Source organism: Belonocnema kinseyi, chromosome 3, assembly GCF_010883055.1.
Source record: "Belonocnema kinseyi isolate 2016_QV_RU_SX_M_011 chromosome 3, B_treatae_v1, whole genome shotgun sequence".
In the NCBI taxonomy this organism is placed as follows: Eukaryota; Metazoa; Arthropoda; class Insecta; order Hymenoptera; family Cynipidae; genus Belonocnema; species Belonocnema kinseyi.
This window is the reverse complement of record NC_046659.1, coordinates 10,445,676-10,461,833: the sequence shown is the minus strand read 5'-3', so window position 1 is coordinate 10,461,833 and position 16,158 is coordinate 10,445,676. Positions and strand designations below refer to the sequence as shown.

The following is a 16,158-nucleotide window of genomic DNA, read 5'->3' as shown; positions in this document are numbered from 1 at the left end:
ATTTGAAACATAACGAAATTTCTAAAAAGATTGGATTAAAAATTCTGGTATAAAATATCGCTTCTTTATATATTGCTGAATCCATTTTAGGCTGATCAAATTCCAATCTTGGGATAAGGTGCAGAGATAACGATTTTTAAATAAAGTTGATTAAAATGCACCAGCTGAACTGCACCAGCTGAAATGCACCAAGTTCATCTGCAATGATTAAAATCAGAAATAATTTGTTAGTTATTAAAATTATTATTAAGTAATTCCTGTTTAAATTATTACTGCCGAGACTGTTAGTAATAAAAATACAAAACCAAAAAGCATTTCTTCATTAAAGAATAATCAATCGGAAATATAATAAATATGCCGGTCCGGTCTGTCTCTATTTCGAGGTTATGTTCAGACCTTTTTTACCTTTTTTACATACCTTTTTTATGTCGCAAATAGGCGTAAAACACAATTTACTCTTTGCTCACTGGAAGCGCCGAATATCATTACTATTTTATAGTATTTGTCATACAGCAGCCATTCCATAATGTTATTGGAACAGAAAAAAATGTACAATTCCTTCTCCGTCTACATGTCTCACTTTATTATTAATTAAATGCATTTATTATTTGTCATTACTGCGTAACATAAGCTATATTTTCTTTACACTTATATCCATTTGAAGTTTCGAACGCAACGATGAAAACTATAATAAACGTTCGGGTTCATGTCAGTTGTTAGGAAGTGGAGGGTCATTTCCGAAGTAATTTTTTACGTTGAATTCGAATCCGGGATAAGAATTGGCCCACTACGTCAGAATTTTAAGATATTTGAGGTTATGTACCCAAAAAATGACGGTTTTGGCTACATTTGAGGTTATGCACAGAAGACACAACATTTTTTGGGATTCTTTCTTTAGTTGTATCATATAGTACTACTCTTTATCTTTAATTTTAGAGTCGCAGAGTTCAATTACCATTTTTCTTTACCAAGTTACGCCAATTTGAAATTACGAGATATGTTGTTTTTAGAAAGTGGAGGGTCCTTTCCGAAGTAATTTTTTACGTAGAATCCGAATCCGGGGTCAAAATTGGCCCATCGCGTTAAGGTTTTTAATACGTCTGAGGTTATGTAACCAAAAAATTGCATTTTTGGCTACTTTTGAGGTTATGTACAGAAGCCACAATATTTTTGGGATTTCAACAACCTTGAACACCCCCAAGTACAAATTCCAGTAGAAAATGTCTGCCACAAAGTATTTAGAGAAAATGCTGAAGAAATAATGGGACATATCACGTAATCTCAAATTGGCGTGACTTGGTAAAGAAAAATGGTAATTGAGCTCTGCTACTCTCAAATTAAAGAGAAAAAGCAGTACTATGTGATACAACTAAAGAAAAAATCCCCAAAACTTTGGTGCCTGTGTAATTAAAAGTTTGTCATAAGGACAAGGGCAGGATTTCTCCTGGAGCGGGTGCTAATCTGAAAAACTGCACCCGATCCCAGGGAAATTGCGGTAAAATATCAGCCATAGCCACGATTCACGACCGCGAGATAGGTGGTTACAGTCTGTAACGGAATCAATAAGAGGATCCGGCAAAAGTCTCGTGCACCTTGAGGAGACAGAGCGATCCAAGGACAACCGCGTTCTGAATTTTTCCAGCAAATATTGTAGCATATTGTTTTCACGCAAGGATGCTTTTCAGGCTATTAACCAGTGACAGCTCGGCACCTCCAAGAGTGCCGAAGATAATCACGATAGTTTAACAGAATATTCCGGGCACAATCGTCGCAACTCCATTATAAGGTCTTTATAGTTCTCTTTCTTTTCATTCTCCTTTGCTATAATGTTTTTCTCATCTGGTGTCGAAAATTCGATAACGAACATGGGTCGCTTCTCGAAGTCAATATGAACCATGTCAGGCGTCGAGTGTGCAACAAAAACAATTGTTAAAAATATAAAGTTCCAGTATATGCGGCACTTCTCATTCTCTACACTTGACTCGATTTCCCTAGGAGCATTTAGGGGAGAAATATTAAGGTTAATTCCGTAAGAGTGACAGAGATGGTAATAAAGCACTCTTAGTGCCGCATTGTGCCTTTGGAAGTAGGTCGTTCCCGCATGAGTTGGACAACTAGATAGTATGTGAGCTAAATGCTCGGGGTGTGCAAGGCACACCCTGAAGCTATCATCGGGAATGTCTTGGCTTAAAATGTGGCGACGGTATGTTAAGATGGAAATAACACTGTCTTGGCATGCCAAAATGAAACCCTCCGTACCAGACTTCAATCCGGCTGATTTAAAAAAAGCAAAAGTTAGTTCACACGACATTGACTGATCCTCCACATTTCTGTGGAAGATACCGTGCTTCTTCTTATGGAGGAGCTGTTCATGAAAGTTTTTCTCTTGTGCTTTCTTCATCCGGGCTTTCAGGAGTGAGTACTCGAGATAGATAAGATTTGATGCATTTTGCTAACCCTTAATACTGAAGTTAAGTCCGAGTGTTTCAGCAGCCTCCTCTGCGGTTTTGTACAGAAACGTTACTTTGCCCACTTCTTCATGCTTTCTGACCATTTTAAGGGCAAAGTTCGTTTATAAAATTTTTGTGTAGAGAACGAAATGATTTTCATTTTTTTGGTCTTCAGTACGTCCAAACGGATTAAGTTATCGTGCTCAGGATTTAGGAAGTTATTCAGAAAGCGCTAAGGAACGTTTGTATATATCATAATGTTTATAATTACGAAGAAAGTTTTCTAGTAGAATACTATAGGAATAGGAAATAAACTTTTAAGGGCATGCTCTTCGGTGACCACGTGACTAAACTAGTCCCCGGTTATGAGCAATTTTTTTGGTTTTCACAGTGTCCACGCGGATTGAGATATCGTGTTTAAAATTTGACAGATTAAATAAAAAGCACTAAAAAACGTTTGTGTACATCAATATGTTTATAGTTTGAAAGAAAGTTTATTTATAAATTGATGAAATAGAATATTACCATTAGAGTTATAGCACTTCGCCGATAATGTTTGGTTTGATGCATTTCAGGTTTTTTGATTCGCGTATATTGAGCACTGACACAAATTTTGGACTAAATCGACTGAACCTTTGAAAAAAATAATATAAGCAATAAAATTTGCACATTCGCTGCAAATAAAAAATGTAGCATCTGCACACACGTAATCTATCATTATTTTTTGGGAATTTTTAGCGATTTCTAGCGGAGAAAAAAAGAAACTTTAAACATCGATAAAGTCGAGATCAAGTGACTAAGTTCGTTCATGAAATTTTTGTGTAAAATTATTTTCATTTTTTTGGTCCTAAAAATAAAAGATGAATTTCAAATTGGAGACATAGCAACACCAGCATTGTGCTAAAATTTACTCGTCGGAGTTTTCCAATCAACTTCCATAATTCTTGACGTTGAGTCGATCAGCTGATAAGTATTGTCGACAGTGAACCAACCAGCGGGGCTCAGCGTCGGACTCGCCTTGTCTTTCACCCGCCGGCGAAATTTTATTTTTATTCTTAGAATTGTTTCACACCAGTACAAAAAATCGACAAGAATATATAACCATTAAAAAATTTTAATTATTTTTTAAAGATGCACATATCTCAAGATGGGACTTGGACGGATTTTCAAGTATCACATTCTAAGACGTTCCTCAATTTTTTTAAATCGAGGCATCTTCTTTATCGACTTTAAAAGTTTATTTCCTATTCCTGTAGTATTTTACTAGAAAAACTTTCTTCGTAATTATAAACATTCTGATGTATACAAACGTTCCTTAGTGCTTTCTGCATAACTTCCTAAATACTGAACACGATATCTCAATCCGTTTGGACGTAGTGAGGACCAAAAAAAATGAAAATCATTTCATTTTCTACTCAAAAATTTTATAAACGAACTCCACATGAATAGAGTACTACCGGAACGGCAAGCATGTTCGTTGCAGATACTTTGTTCCTTGCCGACAGTTCGTAAGACCAAATCTGCCGGATGAGAGTTTGTATCGGCTTCAGAGAGTATCCTTTATATATGTGACCTTGTACTTTTGATCTGCACGTTTACCGCAAAAGTAAACGTCGGAATAACGAAGTGCTAGAGATAGTGGCAATAATGTGAGGCAAAAGAGGAGTGAGCTCATGATGTCGCCCTAAAAGACAACTCTTTGAAAGGTGACCTTGTTAGTTGTCACACGATTTTTCCAGATGAGATAGTAAATCTGATTTTCAAAAGCGGCATCAATCTCTCTATGCACCTCTTGCCACGCAGGTTCAATTGCCCGAACAATCGTATCATTTAGGATAGCTGTGAATATCTTATACAGTGTGTTCAGACAAGTGATTGGCCTGTAATTTCAGAGCGTAATACTATAGTTCTTCATCGCTCTTAATACTTGTTTCACCTCCTCAGTAGTGATGGATGGGCATTCTTCATCAGGTATTATGAGGGCATCACACAGCTCCTTGAAGATATTTATGTTCTTTGAGTCTTCGTCCAGTCTATGCTGCACTTCGTCGACTTCACTCCAAAATACTTCGACCTCCTCTGGTTTGGGCGGATAGTCGACCGTAACTGGAGGGTCTTGGAAGAGTCTAGATGGGTCCGAGAAAAACTGTTGATTCTCCGTGACCCACCTCTTACTCCGCTCTAGACTTTTCTTAGTGTCAGATAGTATCAGATAGTATCAGATAGGTTTCTAGCTGAATATGGTTACAAAAATGATTAGGCAATCGTGGACAATTGTCCAGGGGTGATTCCGAAGGAATTAACCCCCCCCCCCCCCCCAGCGGAGGTGCGAAAACCGTGCCGAAAGCTGAATGGCAACTGGGTCAGGTGTCTAGAACGGTGACTCTGGGATACCGGGCGATCTCTCAGAGTACGCAGCCTTATCCTTGCATGCGGGTCTCTACAAGGATGGACAAACTCCTTTCCCTGGTTTCTCGTGGGAACAGCAATGACAACACCAAACATAGTTGTAGTAAGTGCGGTTCAGAATAACAGAAAGCGCGGGGCTCCTGACAATGGTTCCATCAACAATTCCGACTACTCTAGAGCTAGGGGAGCCAATGAAGATGGATTCAATACGATGGATCGACGGAATCTCAGAATATATATACATATATATTAGAATGCGAATTTCGTTTATTTTTCCCTTTCGACCATGACAGTTTTTTCTTATTTCTATGAGAAACATTAGAAATACGTAGAGTGACATAGGAAGAATATCTTTACTATTGTATTTTTTAAAGTTCTCAGGTTTTTATATGAACTCCCATCTAACATAAGACTGCTGAAGGTTGGTGACCTTCTCAACATAAAATACCAACCAGCTATGAGTCTCGGCTAAAACTAATCGCCTTCCCCCTCATTAATCGAAGTTTTGTGAGACTATTAGCTTTAAAAATTATGTGATAGTTTCGTGAGACCTTTAACTTAAAAAAAGTCTGTGCACAAATGTGAGAAATATACAAAGACCGAATCCGTAGTGCGATGTAAATACATTATCGAGCGTGGAATATTTATAAACATGAAAACGGAGGTTAAAAGTCTATTTTTTGTTTTGAATAATTTACAAAAAAGTTTATTTCTGCTTGATTGGCCTCATATTTTTTTTCAATTATTAAAATCCGAAATAGGATAATATCTCCGTTTTTATGTTTCTTATTCTTTACTAAAATTTCAACAAAAAAGTTATCATTGGGGACACAAACGAATTTAATCGCAACCTCGTTGTCTATCTCACATGGTAGCAAGAGACGTCGAACGGACTTCTGGCATCGAAGTCTCACGGCTAAATTGTTAATTTGGTAAGTCTTACATTCCTTTAAGATCGTTATCGTTAACACTGACTAAAACAATATATAAATTAAATAAGTAACTTACCGAGATAGCTTTGATAATACTTCTTCCTCAGCATATTGATCAACATTCGGTATTACACTGGTTCTAGTTTCTAAACTCACAGCTGCAGTGACCAAACTTTGCTGCAGTTGTTGATACAACGTTGGAGAACTTCTTACAGTACTTTCTTCGAAATTTGGAAGAGAAGTTGCAGTGAGTGGAACAGAAACAACTATACTATTCGACATAGTGCTGAATGACTGCGTGAGAACAGATGTTTGCAATTGCGTTATCGACATACTTATAGGAATAGTAGTTGCTTCATCCAACAATAAAGGTGCACTTGGAATCGACTGAATCGGTGAATCATCCGATTTTAACTGTAATGAAATTTAAACATATTAGCACATTATTTGAACAAACTACGTTAATATCATAAAAATAAAGTAGGGTCTTCCTCCCTCTCTTTTTCCCTCTCTCCTTCTTCAAAATCCAAGAGAATTTTACACCTTTCCAAAAATGAATTCCCACCAAATGAAAACTGTATCAACTATTTATGAAGGGTTTAAATTTATTTACGTTATAACATACGTAACAAAAACATAATCGGGTTGGAATTAATTATCTGGCACAAGTTTTATTCGGAGCGATTAGAGTGCCTTTTCGGGGACCCCGCTTTTGAATTAATAAGAGAAATAATACTTCCCACAGGGTTCATTTCGAGGCTACCTTGTTGTTTCAGGACAAATATAGTCGATCCTGAACCCAAATGCGAACTCGATGTAAAATATTAAATCAATGCCCATTTCAAAAAATTGCTGCAGGATTATCGAAATCAGAAGAAATTACAAAATTCAAGACTTATGGCATCTTGGAAATTGGCAACATCTCTTTGGACCCACAAGTTAATTCGGCGTCTTTCTTTATTTGATCTTTTAAATAACTTAACAAGCGAGTATCTTTACGCCGTTACAAAATTTTTAAAGCGCATTCTTTAACGTTTTTAAAACGACACATAACTTGATGTATAACTTCTAAGGAAAATATTAGGCACTGCATTTTTTTCGCATTTCAACCAGGGAAGTATGTCACTCAGGCCACTCAAATGATTTGGGCTGCTTTTGATGAAAACTTAATAATTTATAAAACGTGTAAAAATGGTATAAGAGATTTTGCGTTAAAGACTAGGATCTTAAAGACCGAGGAAGACCAGTTACTGGAGGAAAACTCAGCGTAAATATAATCAGAGCTTGCAAAACAATCCCCAAGTTATTCTAAGAGCTGTGTCCTGACGAAAATCACACTTTCATCAACGAGGGTTGTATTCAGTCATCATGTTCCCCTAAAAGAAAATAAAGCATTTCTACAACGACATAATTCTGCATTCTTTCAATGTTTAAGAGTTCATTATTCCTCTTACAAGGATCCATCAATAAGGGTTACAGTTTTTCAGCCAAATTACCTCCAGCCAAAATTTGCTAGAATCAATCATTCACTATGAATGTCCGATTTCAATTTTTTGTTTTTTCATTAAAGATTTATTTATTGTAAAATAGAATATTTCCCGAAATTTCTAGAACATTCTATTAATTTCTATAAACATTCTATAAATTCCTAGAATATTCTACAAACACATAATAACACACTAGCAGTGTTACTATGTGTTTTGAGGGCAATATAGGCCCTTTTTACTTATTATAACACTGTGATTAGTACATAAAAAAAACATGATTGATTATCGCAAATTTTTGTTTGGAAAATGATTCAAAAGTAAATTTTATCTGGAAATAAACATCAGATTCGGTTTTCTCGTTCAGAAAAATCTCCCAACACACATTTTCAAGAGAAAGGAAAGACATAGAAAAATCGAATTTTGCACGTATAGTAAACTGCTGATTTCAGCTTATTTTTGTATGGGAAGTGCATGACAACTTCATTATATCGTAAAATAAACGTCGGATTCGGTTTTCTCATGCCAACCCTCCCCCTGCCCCTAATACAAATTTTCAAGCATGGATAACGTACAGGGAATCAAATTCAACTTTCTGTCAAAGTGGAATTGTATGGAATATTCTGGGAATATTCAAATCAAAATTACAAATACGTATCCTCAAGTTCGTCCAAATTGGAACATTCAATGGAGCAAGTCCATGATAGGCTCAAGGGAATGTGCCCAGTGCTGTTTCTTTCTCATCCCTGTGCTTCTTTTTATAGATTCCAGCCCTTGTTCCACAAGTGTCTTTAAGGCCATCTGTGTACAAGACGAGACCTCCTGGTTGTAAATAATTCTTGTCTTTTTCCTTCATCATGCTATTCTTCCCTTTAAGGAAGGATTATCTTTAAGGATTTTATGCAGGATAATATCCTCACATCAAATCAGTTTTCATAGCGAGAATATTATCCTCGCCTAACATGTGCTTGCTGATATCATGTAGATATGTCACCTCAAAATCACTGAGGCAATCTGCCTCAAGAAAAGGTGCTACAGCAGAATGTGCAGAATGACCTTAAGAGCTGATGTTGTTGCTGTTTTCATAGTACAAGTGATCGTTAAGCGAAAATTCGTTTTGATGATTTCCAATTGTTTTATAGTGCTGTTCAGTTCTTGGAAATCAGCTTTTTGATGCATAAACTATTATGTGTCTCATTATAACCAGTAAGTAATCCTGAGTTCCAAGCCCAAGTCTGCAGATTATTTAGAGCGTAATACTACTCCTGAATACTTTGCGGATTTTGAGAATTCGACTTCCCTACCGTAGAATTTAATATTTCTAAGGCCAGTAAGGTTCCTTCTTCTTGTAAAATGCACGAAATCCTTCTTGTCCCGATTGACGGACAAACAACGGTCCCTACATGCATTGCACTATTAATGCAAGAGGTAAACACATAGAGCGAGTGTACAGTAGATCTGCTTTCTCAGAGGCAAACGGATTCCTATGGAGGAGTATTTTCCGTTAGAATTTTCTTTTTCAAGTAAAGGTCCACTGATTTTTCTAGTTTATTCACCATTAACAATGTCAAGCTCAGCGGTTTAAAGGATTTTGTCTCATAGTAGGTATACTTACCCGGCTTTCGAATGAAGCTTGCCTGAACCTTTCTCTATGCTACCGGGGTGTATCCTATTCCTAAGCATGCCCGAGAGATGCCTCACAATGGACCCACCGAGGACTGGAATCCTTCTTGAATTAACGCAGGAAATATTTTATCATCTCCTTCAGCTTTAAATGGTTTGAATTTTTTCACTGCCCATCTAAATTTTGAATGAGTGATAATAATATGACAGGATACTTTCCAATCTTTCAGTCTGGCTTTAAAAGTTCGTCCTCCCAAGGGAAACGACTCACGGGCCGCCCCCTCATTCGTGTAATCCAACGACAAGCCTTGAAAGTGTAACATCATTAGGTGCTCTAGGATTTCATTAGTTATATCTGCCATTTGGGCCGAAGACAATATTAATGCTTTCAGATGACATAATGAGTTACCACTGAATGTTCTCTCGATTCGAGCAGTGTCAGATATATTCTTGATTCTCTGACAATATACCATCTATAAGTTCCTTACGGCATTTTGCATCTCATTATTATATCTTGTTAAGGTTGCCCTGTAAAAGTCCAAATTCATATTTTTCTAGCCCTGTTAAAAAGGCATCATGTATTCTTTTTCAGGTTCTCAGGTGTAGAATTCCACCAGGCTGCATCCGTACTCAGATCCCCTCTATAAGTATCATGATGCAAAATAAGGCACATAAGGTGAAATCAATTACCTTACGGCATTTAGATGTCATGAAGGTAGGTGCATTATCCTGATTCAATCAAGTTAATTCAGTACTAAAAAGCTAATATAATAAAGACTCACCTCTGTGATGGGTCTCCTTCCTACCCCAAGCCGAATGATGTACGTTAGCATCACTGACGACGAGGAATAGCCGTCCTTGAACACAGCAGTACTCGAACAGATTTCTCTATTCCTCAGATGGCGGTGGGTCCTGAGAGTCAAATGGTAGGTACACCGAGTAAAATAACGTAGGATGGCGCCTCTCCTAAATGGTGGTCGAGCTTTATTTCTACCAAATCTCTAGAAAAGAGCCTTAAAAATTCAATAAATATCGCCTCTGACATAAAGTTTATTTATATAAAATCCAGACTGGAAGGGAGCTATCTAGTTTCCATTTTAACTTCCAATTCTTTTCTTCACCACTTCCAAAAACATATCCGGAGCTCTTTCTTCGAGTTTAACTTTGTTTTTAGAGAGGAACTTCACACTGATCCCCTTCAAACTATAGTGAGGCCTGCAGTCAACCTTCTCGAGACACTCGACTGTCAGTTTGAGCTTAGCCAATAGCTTTAATGAGTCAAAATCAGGACACTTCTTCGGAATAGATGACGATAAAAGCATCATTTTTTAAGCAGGAATCTTCAAATCTTAGGATGATTTCTCATGATCGAATTTAGTTACTGGAAACCTCTCGGTGAATACAGCTACTTTCAGGTGACTTTAAATGATCTCGCTATAAGAGACTGTATGACCTCACAGCCGATTCTTCTTCTGCTCCCTGATTTTATTTGGTATGCTGCTATCAAAATCGGGCCTCATTGTAGTCCTGATGGCTCCCCACTTAGAGATTCCAAAGTTTGCTCTAAGGACCTTCGGTAATTTCCATCTTCTCAGAAGATTCTTTTTTTAGAGGAGTCATTGCCGAGTCCCCCTAAGTGCTTTGTTTTTAATTTTGGAAAGAGAAATATTTTGTCAATCTCTACAGAGACCCGATAATCAAATAATATTGGGCTATGAAAAAAAATTATTGTACGTCTATCCTAAGCGAAACAAGGCGTGGGTGGATCACGAAAAACTTTCGACATTACCCGCGAATCCATGCCCGGCAGTACGATTTCAATGATTAAGGTTTTTCTAAGTTTTTCTAAACAACGTTTGAATTTGACAGAAAAAACCATTGAAATAACTTGCGCACACATAATTCTAATGCGTTCTTCATATAATTTGATTTTTTCGAATTATCATTCGGCCTAATTTTCAATTTTCCAAATTACTATTTGACATAATCTCGAATTGTCATTTTCCACAATTATATTTTTTCCAAATTAGCATTTTCCTTACTCTATCTTTTTGTGAATCACCACTTATAATCATTTTTATTTTTCTCAATAGCCGCATTTACTAAAATTTATTTACGCGAAACGCCACTCGTCGTAATCTCGTCTTTTTCGAATTAGCATTTCACCAAAAATCGTTTTTTCTAAGTTACTATATTATATAGAATTGCTAAAGCGCCATGTTTGTACTTTATAACTAGTTGCCAAGTTCAATTGGTATACTTTGAGAGTTATCTTTTAACCTTTTAAGTAAAGGTGTGCACTCGTTCATTCGAATTTTCAATACAATTTTAGACACGCTTGGAACTTGACTTATGAATTCACTTTTTTACCAAATACTAGAAGTTATTTTAATTTTTAAAATTAGAATAATCCAAGGAACTCAAGTTGGTTTTATGTACAGTTGAATTTTTTTCTAACTAAGAAAATCTAATGTTCCAAGCGTTTCTAAATTTATATTAAAAATCCGAATAAACGACTGCACACCTCTACTTTTAAGACGTCAACAATTATGCAACACAAATGATAAAATATGTCAAAGTAAAAAATGGTAAATTTCAATCTCAGCCAATGTAAAACTACTCTAGAAATTGCTGCAACTATTCAGATGAGTGGTGTCAACACAATGAAAGTTTAATTTTATTTAAGATTATTTAAATTATTAATTTCTGTGTAGTGCACAAAAAATGATAAAATTTACTTTTTTAATATTTAAAGATTATCTTGAGGCTTTATATTCACCTACAAGAACATGCATTAACTGTCCTGATGATTCCTTTGTTTCGTTTCCTCTATTTTAGGACGTACGATTATATGTTCACAGTATACATATACATATATAACCTGTAACGTAATTTCACTTTTAAGACGTTCTTTATCTTTCCAAAACAATTTTTTTGACTAAAAAGGGATTCTTTATTAAATTCTCTAATTATTTATTAATTCAATTGTGTCGCTAAATCGTAGTATGTCTAAAACTCTTCGATTTTTCGACGGCTTCAATTTTCTCTGTTCAGGAAATTGGTCCCGAATATTTGCATCCGTTGATCAATTTTATGATCTAAAAAAAAATAAACAAACGCATTAATCAGGCATTTGTTGACAGAAAAATTCGTTTTTTTTCTATGCCAAATTTTTAAATTAGAAACTTAACGATAACTTCAGCAAAATTCATAATTTTTAAATTAATTTTATGATTTTTACTAAACAAATTTAATAAAAAAGTGCATTACTAGGACGTCTGTCGAGGGAAAAATTCTTCTTTTTTTCGATTTCAGACTTTTAAGGCCAGGTTCCTCCAAACAATTTTCAAAAAATCGAAAATTTTCTTTTTCCATAAATTGCTAGAAAATTCTCTTAGAAATGATTTAAAATTATTGCCGAAAGTATGCGCGACTGAGAAGTAGGTAGAGATAAGGGAGGACGGTGTGCGTCCAAGCAAGGCAGTTCGCTGATAAGGCCAACGACAAGCGTGTTGAACGAGCCAAGCTTGAAGCCACTGAAGCGTCTAAAGAAAATCGTACTGCCACTAGAAATGCAAGAATACTTGAAAATGATGTCTACGGAGATCAAGAAGGAGTTGTGTACGAAGCTGGAATTGATATGTGAGTAAAATTCACCTTTTTTCACGATTTTTCACGAATAAAAACTTGAATCGGCTTTTTCTCGAAACCACATTTTTTCAACTGAGTGTCACTCGTAATTCAAAATTATTGCACTTATCATCATAAACCAAACGGCATTTTACTCTTTAGATATCTCTCTATGGTCGAAAATTATAAAGTACGCCATTTTGTTTATTTTCTGGTGGAAATATTTCATTGTGGTTCCGACCAGAGACAATTTGATACAGAATATGAAACTGTTTTGCTTTTTGCTTTCATATGATTCGTTTCCAAGAAATGATGACAGTCACCAACAAATCAGACGAGTTTGAGCAGCTGTCTTCGGAGCCGCCAGAATAATAAAAAAAAATGTTTTTAAGTAGTTTAATATATGCACTTTCATCTGTAAAAAAAATTAATTTTTAAATATTGTTTTAACAATAAATGGAATTTTTTTTAAAAACTTATTTTTTGGAGGAACCTGGCCTTAATTGGGATCTTCATACCAATTTTAACAAAATTCATGATGAGTTGAAATATTGCATGCTTTTTTAAAACAAATTTAACAAACAAATGCATTATTTGGGCATCTGTGTTTATTAAATTCTCATTCATGAGAGTATAATGTAATCGCCCAAATTTTCGATCTCTGGTTTTTAATTGATCTTTACGTTTCGGCACGCACATAATCCGAAAATCATGAAATATTGTCGATGTCTATCAGTCTGTATGCCTGTATGTATGGTTACCTGAATGTTGTAGCCACGCTAACTTTTGAAGGATTTGTCCAATCGAGTCAGCATTTTATACACTTCTGAAGGTCCCCAGAATGAAGGTTAAGTTCGTTAATCAGACATTTCCAACTAAAATTACGAAATTGAGAGCATTTTCAAAATTTTGAAATTTTTCTTCTTTAAATTTTAGAAATTGATGTCAAAGTTTCTTATAGGTGAATAAAAGACTTGCAAATTATCCAAATAAATATTTTAATTTTGATGAAAATTAGAAAAGTTATATACTTTTCAAATATTTGAAAATCTTCAAAAAATAGAAAAAATTATTTTTTTCATAAATCCAAAAATTTTCACTAAATGCCAAATATATTTTAAAACTATTTTAGCCGAATTTTTCGATAAGCAGACACTTTTAAAAATTATAGCCTGTACAATCTAACAGTAGAGCGCGAAGCGCGATTATGGCAATGTCCTATTAGGATCAGGAAAAATAAAATGTGAACATTATTTTGCAATATCTGAATAAGCAGTGCCAAACCAAGGTACACACAAAAAGAAATTATAATAGGAATTTTATATAATAGTTTTTAACATACAACATAGAAAATTTCGCATTGTGGTCGCGTGACCTGTTAATCTTTATTTATGAAACGATCATTAAAATGAAATTTTACCAATTATTTAACATTTAATTGGCATTGCGATTACTTAGTATTGACAACTTCAACATTCACCTAGTTATCACCAACGAGAGTAACCAATCAGAAACTTAGATTTATTACGGTTGGAAAATCCAGGAATTTGACAACTCTCACAACATAGGTTTAATAAGCACATATTTATCTAAAAAAATTAAGAACACGTTTAAAAATATCATTTTACATTAATAACCTACAATTTCCTCATAGTTTCAATTGAAATAGAAAATCAGGCATTCGTAGCCTTTAAACTTAACATTCATTAACCAGCGAGATGACTGGGCTGGCGATCACTCAATTAGTTCAAACGACTAACTGACGATTACGTGGATTTTTGACACTACTATTTATAATATATTTTTTAAAACTAAGTATTTGACTAATAGAACAGTTACTTATTATCATGGAATATGAGAGTTTTTAAAAATATGAATTCTTTTTCATCTTAATAATTTCTTGAATTTTTTAAGTTTTCTAAAGGTAGGAAAACTTTCAAAAAATCAAAGAAATCATCGAAAGGTCAATGAATGTATTTGTTATGACGAAAAAGCTTTTAACTTACGATAGGGTTATATTCCAAATTTTTAAAAAGTTTTACTTACATAAACAATATCTGATTCAAAAACAAACTTTAGAAGTTGCTATTGACTGATTATGAAAGGTCATCTAAGGTTCGTTAATAGATCAATCAACGTGTCTCAAAGGCACTAGCAATTACATCAAATACAGTACTGTTATATTTCTGATATAAAAAAAGTTTTCCTCTCATGAACAAAGTAAATGCTTTTGTTTAATAAAATGGTATTGGTAGGTCGTGAAAGGTCATGAAAGGTTGCTTTATATGTCAATTCATGTTTTTCGAAAACACAAATACATAATATACAGTACAGTTGTATTCCAAATATTAACAAAGTTTTCCTCATATAAATATGATAAGCAATATAATTTTTCTCATATAAACAGAATAAACCTTTTTTTTAAACTTCATATATTTGTACCAGTAGTAGGTTATAAACGATTCCACAATAGGTCGATCGATGCGATCTCGAAGACGCGAAAACAAAGTACTTCAGATGTAGGTTTGATTTATTTTAAATATAAAAACATTCTTCTCATATAAACAAGGTACATCATGGACATCAATTAGAGCTAAAATTCTTCCCATTTTTTTACAGCTAAATGTACATTTTGAAATCTTGAGTTCAGCTCCTTGAGAGATCTTAAAGCGTTCCGAAAATTTTTGTTAAATTATGGTCAAGCGTAAATCCTAGTCTTTAAACATAGAGATTCATAAGGAAAAAGGAGACATGGGTACTCCAAATCTGATTGGTGCCGCTCTACCTTAACTAATCTATTACTGAATTTGATTGGCTTGAGTTGGTGCGATTTTAAAATCATAATTTTAATTGCAAAAGGATTTAATAAAGAATAGTGAAAGCACCGATTATACAAAAATTGTAAATTTTTGGTAAAGTCATAGTATTTATTTTCAAACCTATAAACTTTACAATTTTCATAAACAAAGTAAGTAATCAGAAATTATACAATTGAAGCTTTTCGGGACCCATAAAAATATTAAGATTCCGGTACAGCGTCGACCATTCGAGGGGAAAGCATGCCTCAACTATCCCTAAAAGAGCTTTATCATATCATAATTCGTATATTCTTGAAGAAATTGGTAATCTCAAGTGGCCTTATATACTACAAGAAATATGGCAATTAGCGGAATTTATCCTACCGATAGAAATCTCAGAGAATTCTTAGGCGAAATAGCCTGGCCGTTTTGAGACTATTTTCAGGTTCGATTTAAATGATTTAGTCTCTGAGAAAGTCAGAGAGATTTGGGTCCTTTTAAAGGTCCTTTTAGTGGTCCTTTTAAGAGTGATGCGACGGTAATATAATGTTCCTTTTGTATTCATCACGTACCGGGCGGGCAGAGTTATTTACAGTAGTTCACCGTCGCTAACCCGACTTTCCCTTTTTAAACTTCTCTTCAAATTATTAACACTTTTTTTTAATTGATGAATTTTCTCATTATACTTATTTATAATTATAATTTATATACTAATATACAATTTTCTAGTTGAATTAACAAATTTTGTCTTTTTCGGCGTATGTCATTTCATTTACGAGAAACGTTGTATTAATTCCAATTTTAAACATTTAAAAAAAAGTTACATATCTGA

At 34.6% G+C, this 16,158-nt stretch overlaps 1 protein-coding gene across 2 annotated transcripts in view; it reads right to left on the bottom strand.

Moving 5' to 3' along the window:
• LOC117170229 (protein AF-10-like) overlaps window positions 1-16,158 on the bottom strand; it is a 688,368-nt gene that overhangs the window by 305,308 nt on the left and 366,902 nt on the right. For both annotated transcript variants that reach the window (XM_033356851.1, XM_033356852.1), the window contains one exon: window positions 5,868-6,205. In XM_033356851.1, coding sequence (XP_033212742.1) covers window positions 5,868-6,205 — 338 coding nt within the window. The remainder of the gene's footprint in view (window positions 1-5,867; window positions 6,206-16,158) is intronic.